The 15856-nt window shown below is 44.2% G+C and overlaps 1 protein-coding gene across 2 annotated transcripts in view; it reads left to right on the plus strand.

The window, feature by feature from the left end:
• abca2 (ATP-binding cassette, sub-family A (ABC1), member 2) overlaps positions 1 to 15856 on the plus strand; it is an 87429-nt gene that overhangs the window by 68536 nt on the left and 3037 nt on the right. For both annotated transcript variants that reach the window (XM_071402535.1, XM_071402536.1), the window contains exons 25-49: positions 299 to 516; positions 1012 to 1132; positions 1502 to 1581; positions 1923 to 2148; positions 2416 to 2634; positions 2955 to 3057; positions 3247 to 3572; positions 3876 to 4089; positions 4199 to 4304; positions 4478 to 4589; positions 7718 to 7778; positions 7953 to 8127; positions 8339 to 8454; positions 8777 to 8924; positions 9171 to 9294; positions 9403 to 9535; positions 10141 to 10261; positions 11699 to 11877; positions 12304 to 12445; positions 12659 to 12793; positions 13109 to 13212; positions 13441 to 13533; positions 13961 to 14063; positions 14575 to 14712; positions 15515 to 15724. In XM_071402535.1, coding sequence (XP_071258636.1) covers positions 299 to 516; positions 1012 to 1132; positions 1502 to 1581; positions 1923 to 2148; positions 2416 to 2634; positions 2955 to 3057; positions 3247 to 3572; positions 3876 to 4089; positions 4199 to 4304; positions 4478 to 4589; positions 7718 to 7778; positions 7953 to 8127; positions 8339 to 8454; positions 8777 to 8924; positions 9171 to 9294; positions 9403 to 9535; positions 10141 to 10261; positions 11699 to 11877; positions 12304 to 12445; positions 12659 to 12793; positions 13109 to 13212; positions 13441 to 13533; positions 13961 to 14063; positions 14575 to 14712; positions 15515 to 15724 — 3707 coding nt within the window. The remainder of the gene's footprint in view (positions 1 to 298; positions 517 to 1011; positions 1133 to 1501; positions 1582 to 1922; positions 2149 to 2415; positions 2635 to 2954; positions 3058 to 3246; positions 3573 to 3875; positions 4090 to 4198; positions 4305 to 4477; positions 4590 to 7717; positions 7779 to 7952; positions 8128 to 8338; positions 8455 to 8776; positions 8925 to 9170; positions 9295 to 9402; positions 9536 to 10140; positions 10262 to 11698; positions 11878 to 12303; positions 12446 to 12658; positions 12794 to 13108; positions 13213 to 13440; positions 13534 to 13960; positions 14064 to 14574; positions 14713 to 15514; positions 15725 to 15856) is intronic.

Raw genomic sequence — 15856 nt, forward strand, 5'->3', positions numbered from 1 at the left:
ATGGAGCGAACGGCATCAACACATGGAAAGCATGTGTTTGATGTATTTGATACCATTCAACTTATTCCACTCCAGCCATTACCACGAGCCCGTCCTCCCCAATTAAGGTGCCACCAACTTCCTGTGTTCTCTATAATATCTTTCACTTTCTCTTTTAAAAGTCTTTGAACATGTACAGCTAGTATTTGGCTCTGAAAAGTCTCTTTGTCCTCTACTCTTCCCGCTGCCCCACTCTCTGCTTACACCTTATCCTCCTTTCCCTCCCTCCATCCATCATGCTGTGTGTTTGTGCCTCCAGACCAGGTCACCCAGCCTCCCTCCACCCTGTCCCCTTCCTCCTCCTCCCTGTCTCCCTCCTCCTCCTCCTCCCTGTCTCCCTGCTCGGAGGCCCGGGTCACCCAGTTCATTCGTCAATTTGTGGGGTCCTGTCTGCTGCTGTCTGACTCCAACACTGAGCTATCCTATGTGTTGCCCTCTGAGGCTGTCAAGAAGGGCTGCTTCGAGAGGCTATTTCAGGTACACACTCAGACAGACACAAACCTAGAGATGAAGGTACACCCACTCAGACACAGACACAGACCTAGTCATGAAGGTACACCCACTCAGACACAGACACAGACCTAGACATGAAGGTACACCCACTCAGACACAGACCTAGACATGAAGGTACACCCACTCAGACACAGACACAGACACAGACCTAGACATGAAGGTACACCCACTCGGACACAGACCTAGAGATAAAGGTATACCCACTCAGACACAGACACAGACCTAGCGATAAAGGTACACACCCACTCAGACAGACATACAGACAAAGACCCACACACTCAGAGAGACACATGACCTAGAGGGACTTGACCCACACACTCAGACAGACAGACAGACAAAGACCTAGACACTCTTTCAGGTACTCACCTAGACAGACAGACTCAGATTGTGTCTCAAATGGCACCCTATTCCCTTTATAGTGCACTACTTTTGACCAGAGCCCATATTTCCTATTCCCAGGCATTGGAGCAAAATCTGGCCATCTTGGCTCTGACCAGCTTCGGGGTGATGGACACCACTCTGGAGGAGGTCTTCCTCAAGGTGTCCGAGGAGGACCAGTCCCTGGAGAACAGTGATGCCGGTGAGACCAAAGAAATATGCCTTTAATTCTATGAGTACACTCAAAATGGCTGCCAGTCCACCAATTATGGCATCATTGACTTGAATAGGGATGTCCATTCTAGTGATTCTATTTTTGTGTGTGGGACCAAAGCTTTGTGTGTCTGTCTGCGGCTACACGGATCAATAAAGTTATTTTGGGAGGACTTCATTACATTAATTATTTATGATACACATCATGAATTTCATTTCTGCTGAGTTTGCGAACAGTGTTTGCGTTGCCAAATAGCTAAATGCTGACATAGACTTTTCACAAGTTATCTATTTAGTGGTGGTGTTGCAACTCTCTATAAATGTTAATCATGATCTATTCAATTCTCTCTCCTCCCAGACATGAAGGATTCCCTCGGCGGTATCTCAGTGGGGAAACCTGCTGCTGCAGTGGGTCTGGGGGGCTCTGGAAAGCCACAGGTAGGGATTAGTTCAACACATGCTTTTCAGAATTGATTATTATTTGATTGCAAAACAGAGTAGTGTTCATTTATTTAAACAAATGAAACATTCTAGTAATTTCACAAATGTGTTTATTTTATTCTAGCTTCCCTTATTTTCTAATCGATAAAGACACCCTTGGTTGACTAATTAATGAATCAATGAATCTAACCCATCTCTCATCCCTGCGATAGAGCGTCCGGTCCAGGGGGTGTACTTAGACATCAAGCTGCCTCACGCTAACATGAGATGGGCTACTGTTAGGCTGTTCTGGCTCAGACAAGGCTTACTTATTTGACCTGCTTTCTCCCTATCCACAGGAGCCGGGGGCTCCGGCGGGGAGCAGCAGCAGTGTGGAGAGGCCAGAGGTAGAGCTCTCTAACCTGGTGATGAGCTCCAGACTCAGCCAGAGCCAATCCTCCCTGCGCTCCTCCTCCTCCCTGGGGTCCGTACTGGGGGATGAGGAAGGGCTCTACGCAGACTTCTACGGAGACTACTGCCGCCTCTTCGACAATGGACGGGACCCTCACTCTACCAGCCTGAGGGGTAAGAGTCCCACTGTTGGATGAGGAGACTGAAGGACATCGAGAGGGTGTTACTTAGTGAATACCTTTTTTAATCTTCATTATATTTAACCAGGTATGTTATTAAGAACACATTCTCTTTTACAACACGTACCTGGCCAACTGGGTGCAATGAGATATATAATATGGTTCGGATGAGTTTGTGAGAGTTATTTTGCTCTAGGTGAGGTGTTTTTAGGCTTTGCTAATGTCTCTCTCTTTGTCTCGCTCCATCTCTCTCTACCTCCAGCGGATGTGGAGGAGGCCTCCCCGGAGCCTGTGGTCCTGGAGGGGCAGGGCAGCTTCAAGCTGGAGGGCTGGTGGCTGAAGCTACGCCAGTTCCACGGCCTCATCGTCAAGAGGTTCCACTGCGCCAAGAGGAACACCAAGGGCCTCTTCTCACAGATCCTGCTGCCCGCATTCTTCGTCTGCGTGGCCATGACTGTCGCCCTCTCGGTGCCTTCCATCGGTGAGAACAACTACAAGTGACATTACATTTGAACATTTTAGTCACTTAGCAGGCACTCTTATCCCGGAGTGTAGTCAACTAAGTTTAGCAGGAGAAAACGACCACATATCACAGTTATTGCATGTGGACTCTTCTTCGAAATACCCGCTGTGAGCAGAATCAGTGGCAGGAAGAGGAAGAAAAGTGCAGGTGTGAGTGCACGACAGACAAGTACCGTTTGTTTCCCCTCAAGTTCAACTACAGCTGATCTTGAACCTGACTTGGCTGTTTGTCAGTGTTTGTCGGTCATCGTGGCGTGATGTCTGTCTTCTGTTCTTCAGGAGATCTGCCACCACTGATCCTGTCCCCATCCCAGTACCACAACTACACCCAGCCCCGTGGCAACTTCATCCCCTACGCCAACGAAGACCGCCCACAGTACAGGTCAGACAGACATTGGGAGTAGGGGACTGTATGTCACTCATGCTAGTATATACACAATGTAAATGCGCTGTTTTACACATCCATAATCGTATCCTTCTTTCTGACAGGTAACATTCATCTACAGGCCATGGATGTTGTAAAGCTTCCGTCTGTAGCTTTATAACAGCCTCCTGTTCTTCCTCTCCTCAGGAGTAAACTGTCCCCGGATGCCAGCCCTCAGAAGATCGCCAACACGCTGCGTCTGCCATCGGGCGTGGGCGCCACCTGCGTCCTCAAAACGCCCTTCAACAGCACCCTGGACCAGCTGGCACAGACGCTCAACCCCAGCGCCAACAACAGCAAGACCCTGGCCGCCCGCTACTTTGACTCCATGTGTCTGGACTCCTTCACCCAGGGAGTGCCACTGTCCAACTTTGTACCCCCTCCCCCCTCGCCAGCCCCCTCCGATGACCCCGACACTCGCTTTGAGGATGGGCTGTGGAACTTTACTGCCACCACTCCTACCACTGTCAGGGGTATGTCTTTGCGCCCCTCCCACCACCGTGCTCAATGCTCAGGTGGTAAAAACTGTCTAAAAGGATATGCTATACTTCGTATGTAGGCTAATGTTTTATCCTATCATACTGTATTATAGTACTTGTACCCTGTGTCATATAATTGCATTATATCAACATTATATAATTGTATTTGATAGCTACAGTAGAGTCCTGTGTCGGCCATTTTGGCTCAAAAAAGGCTTACTTACTCTCCTTACTTACTAGAGTCCTCTACAGTAGCCTCCCTAAAAATCATGCCTCTGTCTATGTGTCTGTCTTCAGAAACGGTGACGTCTCCTCCCACCCTGTCCCTGTTCATCCGGGAGCTGGTTCGTTGTATCTGCTCCATGCAGGGGACGGGCTTCTCCTGCCCCAGCGGGGTGGGGGGGCGGCCGCCCCTTATGAAGGTGGTCACCGGGGACATTCTGGTAGACATCACCGGGCGCAACGTGTCAGAGTATCTCCTCTACACCTCTGACAGACTGCGCTTGCACAGGTAACAGACTCACCGGGGTCGGGCACAGGTAACAGACTCACCGGGGTCGGGCACAGACGCGTACACACACGCTTTAAATGTCTTTTCTCTCTCCCTCCCTCTCTCCTAGATATGGAGGACTCACAGTAGGCAACATACAGAAATCAGTCCCAGCATCCTTTGGGAAAAAGACTCCGCCCATGGTTCGCAAAATAGCAGTCCGCAGATCAGCTCAGGTCAGCAGACGGGCATTTTCTTGAAAGGGGGAGGGTGTAGTGCACTATATAGGGGAAAGGGGGCCATTTGGGATGCAACTCTAGTGTCAGTTTGATGGACAGGTTTATTATTACACTTAGCTATTTGCGCTGCTGTGTCATTGCCAGTGACAGAATTGTCCCCATCCCAATAGGTGCTGTTCAATAATAAAGGGTACCACAGCATGCCAACCTATCTCAACGTCCTCAACAATGCCATCCTGCGTGCCAACCTGCCTCCAGGCAAGGGCAACCCTGCCGCATACGGTAAGAGATTCTGCCAAAATAAAGGAGACACTTGAGTAATTGAGGGATACAAAGTATATTGAAAGCAGGTGCTTCCACACAGGTGTGGTTCCTGAGGTAATTAAGCAATTAACATCCCATCATGCTTAGGATAATGTATGAAAATGCCCAGTTGCCCATTGTTTTGGCTACGATGGCTAGAAGAGACCTCACTGACTGTTAAAGAGGGCTCTCAAAGGAAGGAGCATAGATGTTTTTAAAGGTTCTGTGTGTCGTTGTGTGTGTGTCACCTGATCTCAACCTAGTTGAACACTTATGGAAGCTTCTGGAGCATTTTCCACCACCATCAACAAAACACCAAATTATAGAATATCTCATGGAAGAATGGTGTTGCATCCCGCCAATAGAGTTCCAGACACTTGTAGAATCTGTTCTGGCTAGTTGTGGCCCAACGCCCTATTAACCTCTACCGCTTCTCTCTCCCGGATCCTGGATCCTCCTCATCAAAAAAGCTGACTAGCATAGCCTAGCCTAACGGGACAGGGATATCATACAATATAATTTCATGAAATCACAAATGAAAGATAAACATCTTGTGAATCCAGCCATCATTTCCGATTTTTAAAATGTTTTACAGCGAAAACACAATATGTATTTATATTAGCTAACCACAATAGCCAAACACACAACGGCATATTTTCACCATGTTTCCACCGCATAGGTAGCCTTCACAAAACCCACAAATAGAGATAAAATGAATCACTAACCTTGAACAACTTCATCAGATGACAGTCTTATAACATCATGTTATACAATACATTTATGTTTTGTTCGAAAATGTGCATATTTATAGCTACAAATCCTGGTTTTACATTGCAGCCAACATCACAAATAGCACCAAAGCAGCCAGAATAATTACAGAGAGCAACGTGAAATACATAAATACTCATCATAAAACATTTATGAAAAATACATGGTGTACAGCAAATGAAAGATAAACATCTTGTGAATCCAGCCAGTATTTCCGATTTTTTAAGTGTTTTACAGCGAAAACACAATATATATTTCTATTAGACACACAACGCAATTTACTCCCTGCCAAAATAGCTTGCACAAAACCGACAGAATAGAGATAAAATTAATCACTAACCTTGAACAATTTCATCAGATGACAGTCTTATAACATCATGTTATACAATACATTTATGTTTTGTTCGAAAATGTGCATATTTAGAGCTGCAAATCGTGGTTATACATTGTGAATACGTAGCAACAATTCGCCAGAATGTCCGGAGATATTTTGGACACTCACCTAATCTGACCAAATAACTCATCATAAACTTTACATAAAAATACTTGTTGTATGGCAAATGAAAGATACACTGGTTCTTAATGCAACCGCTGTGTTAGATTTAAAAAAATAACTTTACCACAACATACAGCTTGGGTTATTGTGAGACAGCGCTCACCAACACGGCGGAGAATAGGAGTCAAAATATTACACAGAAATACGAAATAACATCATAAATGTTGTCTTACTTTTGCTGAGCTTCCATCAGAATGTTGTGCAAGGAGTCCTATTTTCAGAATAAATCGTTGTTTGGTTTTAGAATGTCCATTTCTTCTGTCGAATTAGCAACCTTGGCTAGCATTGTGGCGCGAACATTCCCATCCTCTCTTGGCGCAAAGAACGGAAAATTCCAAAAGTCCCAATAAACGTTGAATAAACTGATAAAACTCGGTTGAAAAATCCTACTTTATGATGTTTTTCTCATATGTATCAAATAAAATCAGAGCCGGAGATATTCACCGTGTATACCGAACGCTTTTCAGAAGACAATGTCGAGGTCCCCCGCGCGTCGTCGAAAACAAACAAAATACCGGACCTGTCACTCAAAAAGCTCTCATTCGGCCTCAGATCAAGCTAGACACCCCATTCAACCTTACACTGCCTGTTGACATCTAGTGGAAGGCGTATGAAGTGCATACATATCGATAAATAAAAGCCAGTTGAATAGGCAGGCCCTGAAACAGAGCCTCGTTTTCAGATTTTTCACTTCCTGTATGGAAGTTTGCTGCCAAATGAGTTTTGTTTTACTCACAGATATAATTCAAACAGTTTTAGAAACTTCACAGTGTTTTATATCCAATAGTAATAATAATATGCATATTGTATGATCTAGAACAGAGTACGAGGCCGTTTAATTTGGGCACGATTTTTTCCCAAAGTGAAAACAGCTATAAACCCTATTGACAAGAAGTTATTAAGACACTTTATATCGGTGTTACCTGTACGTACTCAGAAGCCTGGTTCCAGATCAGTTTTTTATCTTGCCAACTTCATTGCTGTCAAAGCAATGACAATGAGTGACGACAAAGATTATCTATGTACTGACGAGATACTGGACTGACCACTCTAACAATGGAAATAAATGAAGGCAGACGAGAGGAGGCTGGATAATTCGAGCCAATGAGAGGGCCGATACGTGTGTGAACAACAGGCACATCTCCGATATGAAATAGTTTTTCTCAATGTTGGCGGAATGCCACTGGCGTACACTTATATCAATACATTCGTAAAAACCTAAACATTACCAACTTCTATTAGATCAAATAAGCCTCACGTAACAAATTAGCAATTATATTTTATGTTGACCAAATTCCCACTTAGTCTACTTCACGCTGTATTTTCACACGGACAGATTTAGGGCGGTGTCAAGACTCTTATTACTCCCTTTTCTTCTCAGGTGACGAGGAGTTAGCATTATAGCACAAACAGGCTGGCACTCTGGCTGGGATTATTTGAATTAGGTAGTTGTTTATGTGAAAATGTATTTTCAAAGTTCCTTGTGAAATGGCTAGCTAGTTTGCGGGGTGCGCGTTAATAGCGTTTCAATCGGTGACGTCACTCGCTCTGAGACCTTGAAGTAGTTGTTCCCCTTGCTCTGCAAGGGCCGCGGCTTTTGTGGAGCGATGGGTAATGATGCTTCGAGGGTGGCTGTTGTCGATGTGTGCAGAGGGTCCCTGGTTCGAGCCCAGGTAGGGGCGAGGAGAGGGACGGAAGCTATACTGTTACACTTGTATAGTATCAGGGGATCAGTATCTGTTCCCATCTAAACCATGTTGTTGATGTGTGCTTGGTTCTACAGGAATCACACTGACCAACCACCCCATGAACCGCACCAGTGCAAGCCTCTCTCTGGACTACTTGTAAGAATTTATGCATCGAGTTACTGTATATTATACTATATATGGTACAACATTTCTGAAAGTACCCGACAGTGTCTCAAATGGCCCACTACTCCCTATTGGGCCCTATATAGGGGATAGGGTGCCATTTGGGATGCAAACACTATCTTAATACGTTTATTTTGGTCCCTCCAGGCTCCAGGGCACTGATGTGGTGATAGCTATCTTCATCATCGTGGCCATGTCCTTTGTACCAGCCAGCTTTGTGGTCTTTCTGGTGGCAGAGAAGTCGACCAAGGCCAAGCACCTGCAGTTTGTGTCTGGATGTGACCCTGTCATCTACTGGCTGGCTAACTATATATGGGACATGGTGAGGGGGGGGTGAAGTTTGCTTTTGTGTGCGTTGTGCATGGAAGTGGTCCCTATAGCCGTACTCTCTGAAACAAGTCCTACCAGGGCCTGTCTGTCTTCTGTCTGTTTGTACTGTTTATCCACATAGGGTACTATGAATATTTGAGAGATATTGTCTATTTCTGCCAGCCTATCTAACTGAAACTCTCCTGTCTCGCTCTGTCTCTTAGTTGAACTATCTGGTGCCTGCCACGTGCTGTGTCCTTATCCTGTTTGTCTTTGACCTTCCTGCGTACACATCCCCAACCAACTTCCCTGCGGTCCTGTCTCTCTTCCTCCTCTACGGGTGAGTGCACTTCACTGAAGACACATCAGCACTTCTCTTATCTAAGACCCATTATGAGGGATACACAGAAAAGTTGCTTTTGGATTTAGGTAACCTGGAAAAAAAGCATAGACATTGTTCCTTTGATGACATCATTTAAGAACAGTAATGCATTATTCATAACTGTCTTTGACGATATCAAGAAACTGTAATGAATGTTTAATGAATATAGCCTATTATCATACTTTCTTTCTCTCTCTCCCCTCTCTTTCATTCTCTTTCTCTCTCTATTCAACCTTATATCTTTCTCTCTCCCTCCCTCCCTCTCTCTCTCTCCCTTCAGGTGGTCTATCACTCCAATCATGTACCCGGCCTCCTTCTGTTTCGAGGTGCCCAGCACGGCCTATGTGTTCCTCATCGTCATCAACCTTTTCATAGGCATCACTGCCACAGTGGCCACCTTCCTGCTGCAGCTCTTTGAGCATGACAAGGTGTGTGTTTTACTCTGCTGACAGTATTGGTGTACTGACAGATTACAGAATTCCTATAACTTTCCCCAAGGTTTTTCTGAAATTCCGCTTGAAAGTTGCCCGAAATCAGGAGGGAAGAAGCAGGAAATCCCGAAACTTCTAAACAGGATTTCTGAAAAACCGAAGATTTTGGGGAAAATGACCAGATTTTAGCAACCCTATATTGAACATTTCCTCACACCACTGTGTTTTGGTCTCTCCCTGCAGGATCTGAAACTGGTGAACAGCTACCTAAAGTCCTGTTTCCTTATCTTCCCAAACTACAACCTGGGTCACGGCCTGATGGAAATGGCCTACAACGAATACATCAATGAGTACTATGCTAAAATAGGTATTGTTACAGTTCAATTATATTTCAAGTTCCGTACATTTGAATCCTGCCCTCCTCCTGTTGAATTTAATCAATCTATTCAATCTCTCTTAAATATTTAACTCTCAGGTCAGTTTGACAAGATCAAGTCTCCATTTGAGTGGGACATTGTGACTCGAGGGCTGGTAGCCATGACAATCGAGGGCTTTGTAGGATTCTTCATCACCATCCTGTGTCAGTACAACTTCCTCAGGAAACCCTTGTGAGTGTGTGTGTGTGCATGTGTGTCTGCTCGTGTGTGTAGGTGCATGCAATGTGCTATATGTGCAATGTGCATGCATTAGTATGTGTGTGTGTGTGTATTACACCAATAAGATCCACTGCAGTGTTCTAGTTCTGTGCAGACTCTGAGTGTGTGTGTGTGTGTGTAGACTTCTGGTCCCCACAAGCATAGTAAACGAACAAACATTTGACCAACTGGGGACATTTTGTTAATCCCCACAGAGTCAAATGCTATTTCTAGGGAGTTTAGGGTTAAGGTTATAGTTAGTATTAGGGTTAGAATTACGTTAAGGGTTAGGAGCTAGGGTTAGTTTTAGGGTTACAGTTAGATTTTTGGGTTAAGGCTAAGGTTAGGGTAAGAGTACGGGTTAGGGTTACATTTAGGGTTAGGATTTTGAATGGGACTGAATTGTGTTAGCTGTACAAAAGTTAGCTGTACAAGACTGTGTGTGTGTGTGTGTGTGTGTGTGTGTGTGTGTGTGTGTGTGTGTGTGTGTGTGTGTGTGTGTGTGTGTGTGTGTGTGTGTGTGTGTGTGTGTGTGTGTGTGTGTGTGTGTGTGTGTGTGTGTGTGTGTACTGTAACAGGAGAGTACCAGTGAGCAGCCAGCTCATAGAGGATGATGATGTGGATGTGGCCTGTGAGAGACGGAGAGTACTGAGAGGAGATGCTGACAACGACATGCTGAAGATTGACAACCTCACCAAGGTCAGACAGACACAGAGATCCCAATGTGCTTTATTTAGCTTCAGGACCAGAATAGATAAGTGTATAGTAGGTTTAATAGCATTAAGGTCAATTGAGTATCACTAGACACTAGTGGTAATGCTGAGCGATTTGTGCTTTTTGAGGTCGTTTCGCTTCAGTTATTAAAAAAATAATCACGGTTTTCGGTTTCGATATTTAAAAAAAAAAACATGAAATGCACTATGCATTATGTGGGTTGAATGCTATAACAACACAGAATAAAACAATGAATAAAAGTCCCATGATGATAGTGACTGCCCATTACTGCTTACTACCATCATTTATTCACACTACTTTACAAGGCATACCTTTATGCCTGCTGACCTATCAATCACTTAGATCAGGGATGGGCAACTGGTGGCATGCCTCTCTTTTGAAGGCCCTCGGATCAATTCCTCGGAGCCCCCCCCCCCCCAAAGAAACATATATATCCATATATATATATATTTTTTGGAACTCATGCCGGGGTCTCAACTTACTGTTGCGAGTTACAATAGTAGAACACACAAGGTGCAATTTCGAAATTTGGTTGTTCATCAGCAGTTTCTCTCTTGTTATGTCAGTCATTGACAGTCACTCAATTAGCCCATGTCAGCTAACATTTTATAGATGTAAGTTAAGCTAATGGCCAGCTATCTAAACTTAGTAATCATGGTCGAATTACTGGCCGGGGGGGCCACCATTGATTTTGTTAGTCAGTCTCACTCAGATATCATATTAAAAACTACAAACATTTCTCTCCACCCTATGGCAAATTGTGTAGAATCCTCTTCGCTCAATGGCAAAAATGTGTAGAATTGCACATAATTAACTATAAAATGTATGGATGTGGGTACGCAGGCCCGCGAGCAACTGCGGCCCCTCATGATCAAAGTTGCCCATCCCTGACGTAGATAATGTATATTCAGGTAGAAATATTTTATTTTATTTTATTTGAGATACCTCGCGAAGCAGCTGCTCTCTGTCATTCTCTATCATGCTAAGCTATGTAGAATATTGGCCTGTTGGAAACTCCCTACTGCATCGCACAGTTCGGGCTTGATCTGATTTATGTCTAGAGGAATTGCGCAATGTGTGCATTGAGCTCACAGATAATTTTTTTTACAAATGGAATTAAATAATTTAACTGATGTCATCAATTAGTTGTTTAACAACCGAAAAATAACCAACGTTTCGGTTAATCGCTCAGCACTAACTAGAGGCAACATTTCCGTGGTGTAAAACAGAACAGATCTGTGTAAAAAATACTATGCACCTCATTGTGATCTGGCAGCATGATTTAAATAGACATTTTTCTTCAACAGTGTGCATTACAAGGAGGCTATTTAAACTTGAGAGTTTTGTAAAACACGCAATGCATAAATAGTCACCTCCTTATACCATGCTCTGTGTCACTAGGTGTACAAGTCGAGGAAGATGGGTCGTATTTTGGCTGTGGACCGGTTGTGTTTGGGTGTGCGTCCTGGGGAGTGTTTTGGCCTCCTGGGTGTGAACGGAGCAGGGAAGACCACCACCTTTAAGATGCTGACTGGTGACGAGAGCACCACGGGAGGGGAGGCCTTCATAGGGGGAAACAGGTATTTTACATATACACCAGGTCTTGCGTACCAAATTGCACCCGATTCCCTTTATAGTGTACTACTTTTGACGGGCCCTGGTCAAAAGTAGTGAACTATATAGGTAACAGGGTGCCATTTGGGACGTACCCCAGATGGGTCTTTAATCACAATGCTAACACAAATCTCAATGCTCTATGCTAGTCTTAGTAAAAGTTTATATCAGATACTGGTACTGTAGCCTACCTGAGATTGATACATCATGGCCCGTATTCATAAATTGTCTCAGGAGTGCTGATCTATAATCAGTTTAGCCTTTTAGATAATTATCAGTAAGACTATATGGACAGGGAGGACGTGAGCCTCGATCAGTGCTCCTACTCTTAGACGCTTTATGAATACGGGCCCAGGTACTGTTGTTGAGCTGGATCTGTGTTGTGTTGTCAGTATCCTGAGGGAGCTGTTGAGAGTGCAGCAGAGCATTGGTTACTGCCCTCAGTTTGATGCCTTGTTTGAAGACCTGACAGCCAGAGAGCACCTGGAGCTGTACACACGCCTCCGAGGCATCCCCTGGAAGGATGAGCAGAGGGTACGGCTACAACACACACAAACTCTCAAGCAGGCACACACACATGCACATATGCATGCACGCACACACATACAAACGTATGCACACACACACACACACACACACACACACACACACTCCACATTTCGCATTCAAAACATTATATTACTGTGTGATTTTTCTGAATCGATGTTGTTGATAAGTTCCTCGTTTACTTTCATCTTCCCCTCTCAGGTGGTCTCATGGGCCCTAGAGAAACTGGAGCTCTCCAAGTATGCAGACAAGCCCGCTGGCACCTACAGTGGGGGAAACAAGCGCAAGCTGTCTACTGCCATCGCCCTCATCGGATACCCCTCTCTCATCTTCCTGGTTAGACTCACTCAACCCCATCACCATGGCTTGTGACCCAAATGGCACCCTATTCTCTATATAGTGCACTACTTTCGACCAGGGACCATAGGACTCTGGTTAAAAGTAATGCACTATATAGGTAGTAGGGTGCCATAGGGCTCTGGCTAATTTTTATTTTATTATATTTTTTGTTTCTCTTCATTTTTTAATTTTATTTTTTATATTGTCTTTTGTTTGAAAAATGCTAAAATACTTACAAAAATACATATTCTCCTCTGGATAAGATAGAATACCCTCAGTTCTGATTGCGTCCTGTTCTGTGTGTTTGTCCAGGACGAACCTACTACAGGGATGGACCCTAAGGCCCGCAGATTCCTCTGGAACCTCATCCTTGATATCATCAAGACGGGACGCTCTGTGGTGCTGACATCACACAGGTGAGACACTCATTCTCATCAGACATGTGCTGCATACTGTGTGCTGCAAATGTATTTACTAGTATCTGTATTATTGAAGTGTGTGGGTAAGACGTCTGTTATCCCCTGCCTTGCACTCACACTCATGCTTGTTTTTTCCTCCTGGTACTGATTCTGCTGATAGCGGTGACTGTCAGTATGTCTGCTAAATGACTAAAATGTCAACTGTGAATGTCTCTGTCTCTGCAGTATGGAGGAATGTGAGGCTCTGTGCACCAGACTGGGCATCATGGTCAACGGCAGGTTCAAATGCCTGGGCAGCATCCAGCACCTCAAGAACAGGTCAGAGGAAGTGCACACTCACTCAGCTAATGCAGGGTGTGGCCTCACTCTTTTGCTCGGCCAACCAGAAGCTGAAGACATTATGGGATGCCAACTAATCTGTAACCATCTTTGAATCCCCCTTCTTTTTTTCTATTTCCTCCATCCTTCAACTTGTCGTTTGTCTATATGGTTACACGACCTGTTATGTAATCTGTGACCCTGTTGAAATACTTCAGAAATGCATCCTTCCTTCCTTATTTCCTTGAGGTAAGCACAGATCCATATGTGGTCAGATAGATGTAAGCAAGGTTACCACCCTATTACTCTGCCAATCCAACCAATTTAGAGCTGTGATTACTTCAAGGAAGAAGGTTGAATTTCTAAATTAAGCAAACATGGCCTGTGTGTCTTGTCTACTCTCATCGTGGTTGTGTACCTTCCTTAGGTTTGGTGACGGTTACATGATCACAGTGCGGACTAGAACCAGTGCCAATGTGAAGGAGGTGGTGAGATTCTTCAACAGGAATTTCCCCGAGGCTGTACTAAAGGTACACATTACATTTGCCATTTAGCAGATGCTCTTGTGCTATTTTTTTGTGCTACATTGATATTAATTACTGCATTGTTGGGTTTGGAGCTTGCAAGAAAGGCATTTCACTGAACTTTTGCGCGTGACATTAAAACGTGATACTTGGAACTTATCCAGAGCGCTTACAGTCAAGTGCATTCAATTAGGGCTCTATTCATTCCGCATCGAGTAAGTTCGGCTTTACAGCGTGATTTAAAATTTAAAGGCAATGTTCCTGCTCTCGCAGAGAATGCATTTGCGATAAACACTGCGTATGTCGCCGGCTCAATCGGAAATGACCTTTTAAATGAAAGCTTCAGCTTTACAGATTGAGTAGAACCCTACGTTTAGTTGGACCACATATCCCAGTTGTTGCAGGTAGACTCTTCTTTGACATAACTGCCATCAGCAGAGTCAGTGGCAGGGAAAAAAACACAATTGCAGGTGTGATTGCAAGTAACACAAGTTGTTTGAATTGAATCCACCCCCAGGAGCGCCACCACACTAAAGTCCAGTTCCAGCTGAAGTCCGACAGTATCTCCCTGGCCCAGGTGTTCAGTAAGATGGAGCAGGTGGTGGAGGTGCTGGGGATAGAGGACTACTCTGTCAGCCAGACTACACTGGACAATGTGAGTTACTGTTACACTGTGTTTTAGTCATTTCCAGTGTTGGAAAAAGTACCCAATTTTCAAACTTGAGAATAAGTCAAGATAACTTAACAGAAAAGGGCTCAAGTAAAAGTGAAAGTCACCCAGTAAAATACTACTTCAGTAAAAGTATTTGGTTTTAAATATACTTAAGTATCACAAGTAAATGTAATTGCTAAAATATACTTAAATATCAAAAGTAAAAATATTAATTTTTCCAAATTCCTTATATAAAGCAAACCAGACGGCATCACTTGTTAATTTTATTTTTATTTACAGATAGCCATGGGGCACTCTCCAACACTCATCATTTACAAACAAAGCATTTTAGTCCGCCAGATCAGAGGCAGTAAGGATGACCAGGGATGTTCTCTTGATAAGTGGGAATTAAGACAATTTTCCTGTCCTGCTAAGCAGGGGGTGTCAGGGAAAATGTATTGAGTAAAACATACATACTTTTATTTAGGAATGTAGTGAAGTAAAAGTAAATTTGTCAAAAATATAAATAGTAATGTACAGATACCCCAAAAAGCTACTTAAGTAGTACTTTGAAGTATGTTTACTTCAGTACTTTACACCACTGATAATTTCCACTGAGACAGTCCAGATGAGGTGATTTTAAACGTTTATTTAAAAAAATCTGTGCATGCACAGACATCGGTTATTGCTCCCTTTCATGTTTGTTTGTTGACTTGAGGAAGGCCTTGCAGCTGAAACATCTAAGCTTAAAAGTCTCAATTATATCCCCTTGTCTTTGTTTCTCTGTGTTCTCTCCCTCCCCTAGGTGTTCGTGAACTTTGCCAAGAAGCAAAGTGACAACCTGGAGCAGCAGGAGAGTTCCCCCCCTGGTGGAGGCCAGTCACCCCTGCAGCGCCTGCTCACCCTGCTGAGGCCCCGGCCGGCCAATACGGAGCTCAGCGCCCTGGTCAGCGAAGAGCCGGAGGAACTGGAGAGTGACGACGATGAGGGTCTCATCAGCTTTGAAGAGGAGAGGGTGAGAGGAGGGAAGAGAGAGGAGGAGAGGGTGTAAAGGGAAGAGAGGGTGTGAGGGAGAGGAGAAGACTGAGAAACTGAGATGGGATGTTGTTTACATAGACACACTATGCGGATCACACTTAAACTTAAT

The sequence above is a fragment of the Salvelinus alpinus genome, chromosome 5 (genome assembly GCF_045679555.1).
Source record: "Salvelinus alpinus chromosome 5, SLU_Salpinus.1, whole genome shotgun sequence".
In the NCBI taxonomy this organism is placed as follows: domain Eukaryota; kingdom Metazoa; phylum Chordata; class Actinopteri; order Salmoniformes; family Salmonidae; genus Salvelinus; species Salvelinus alpinus.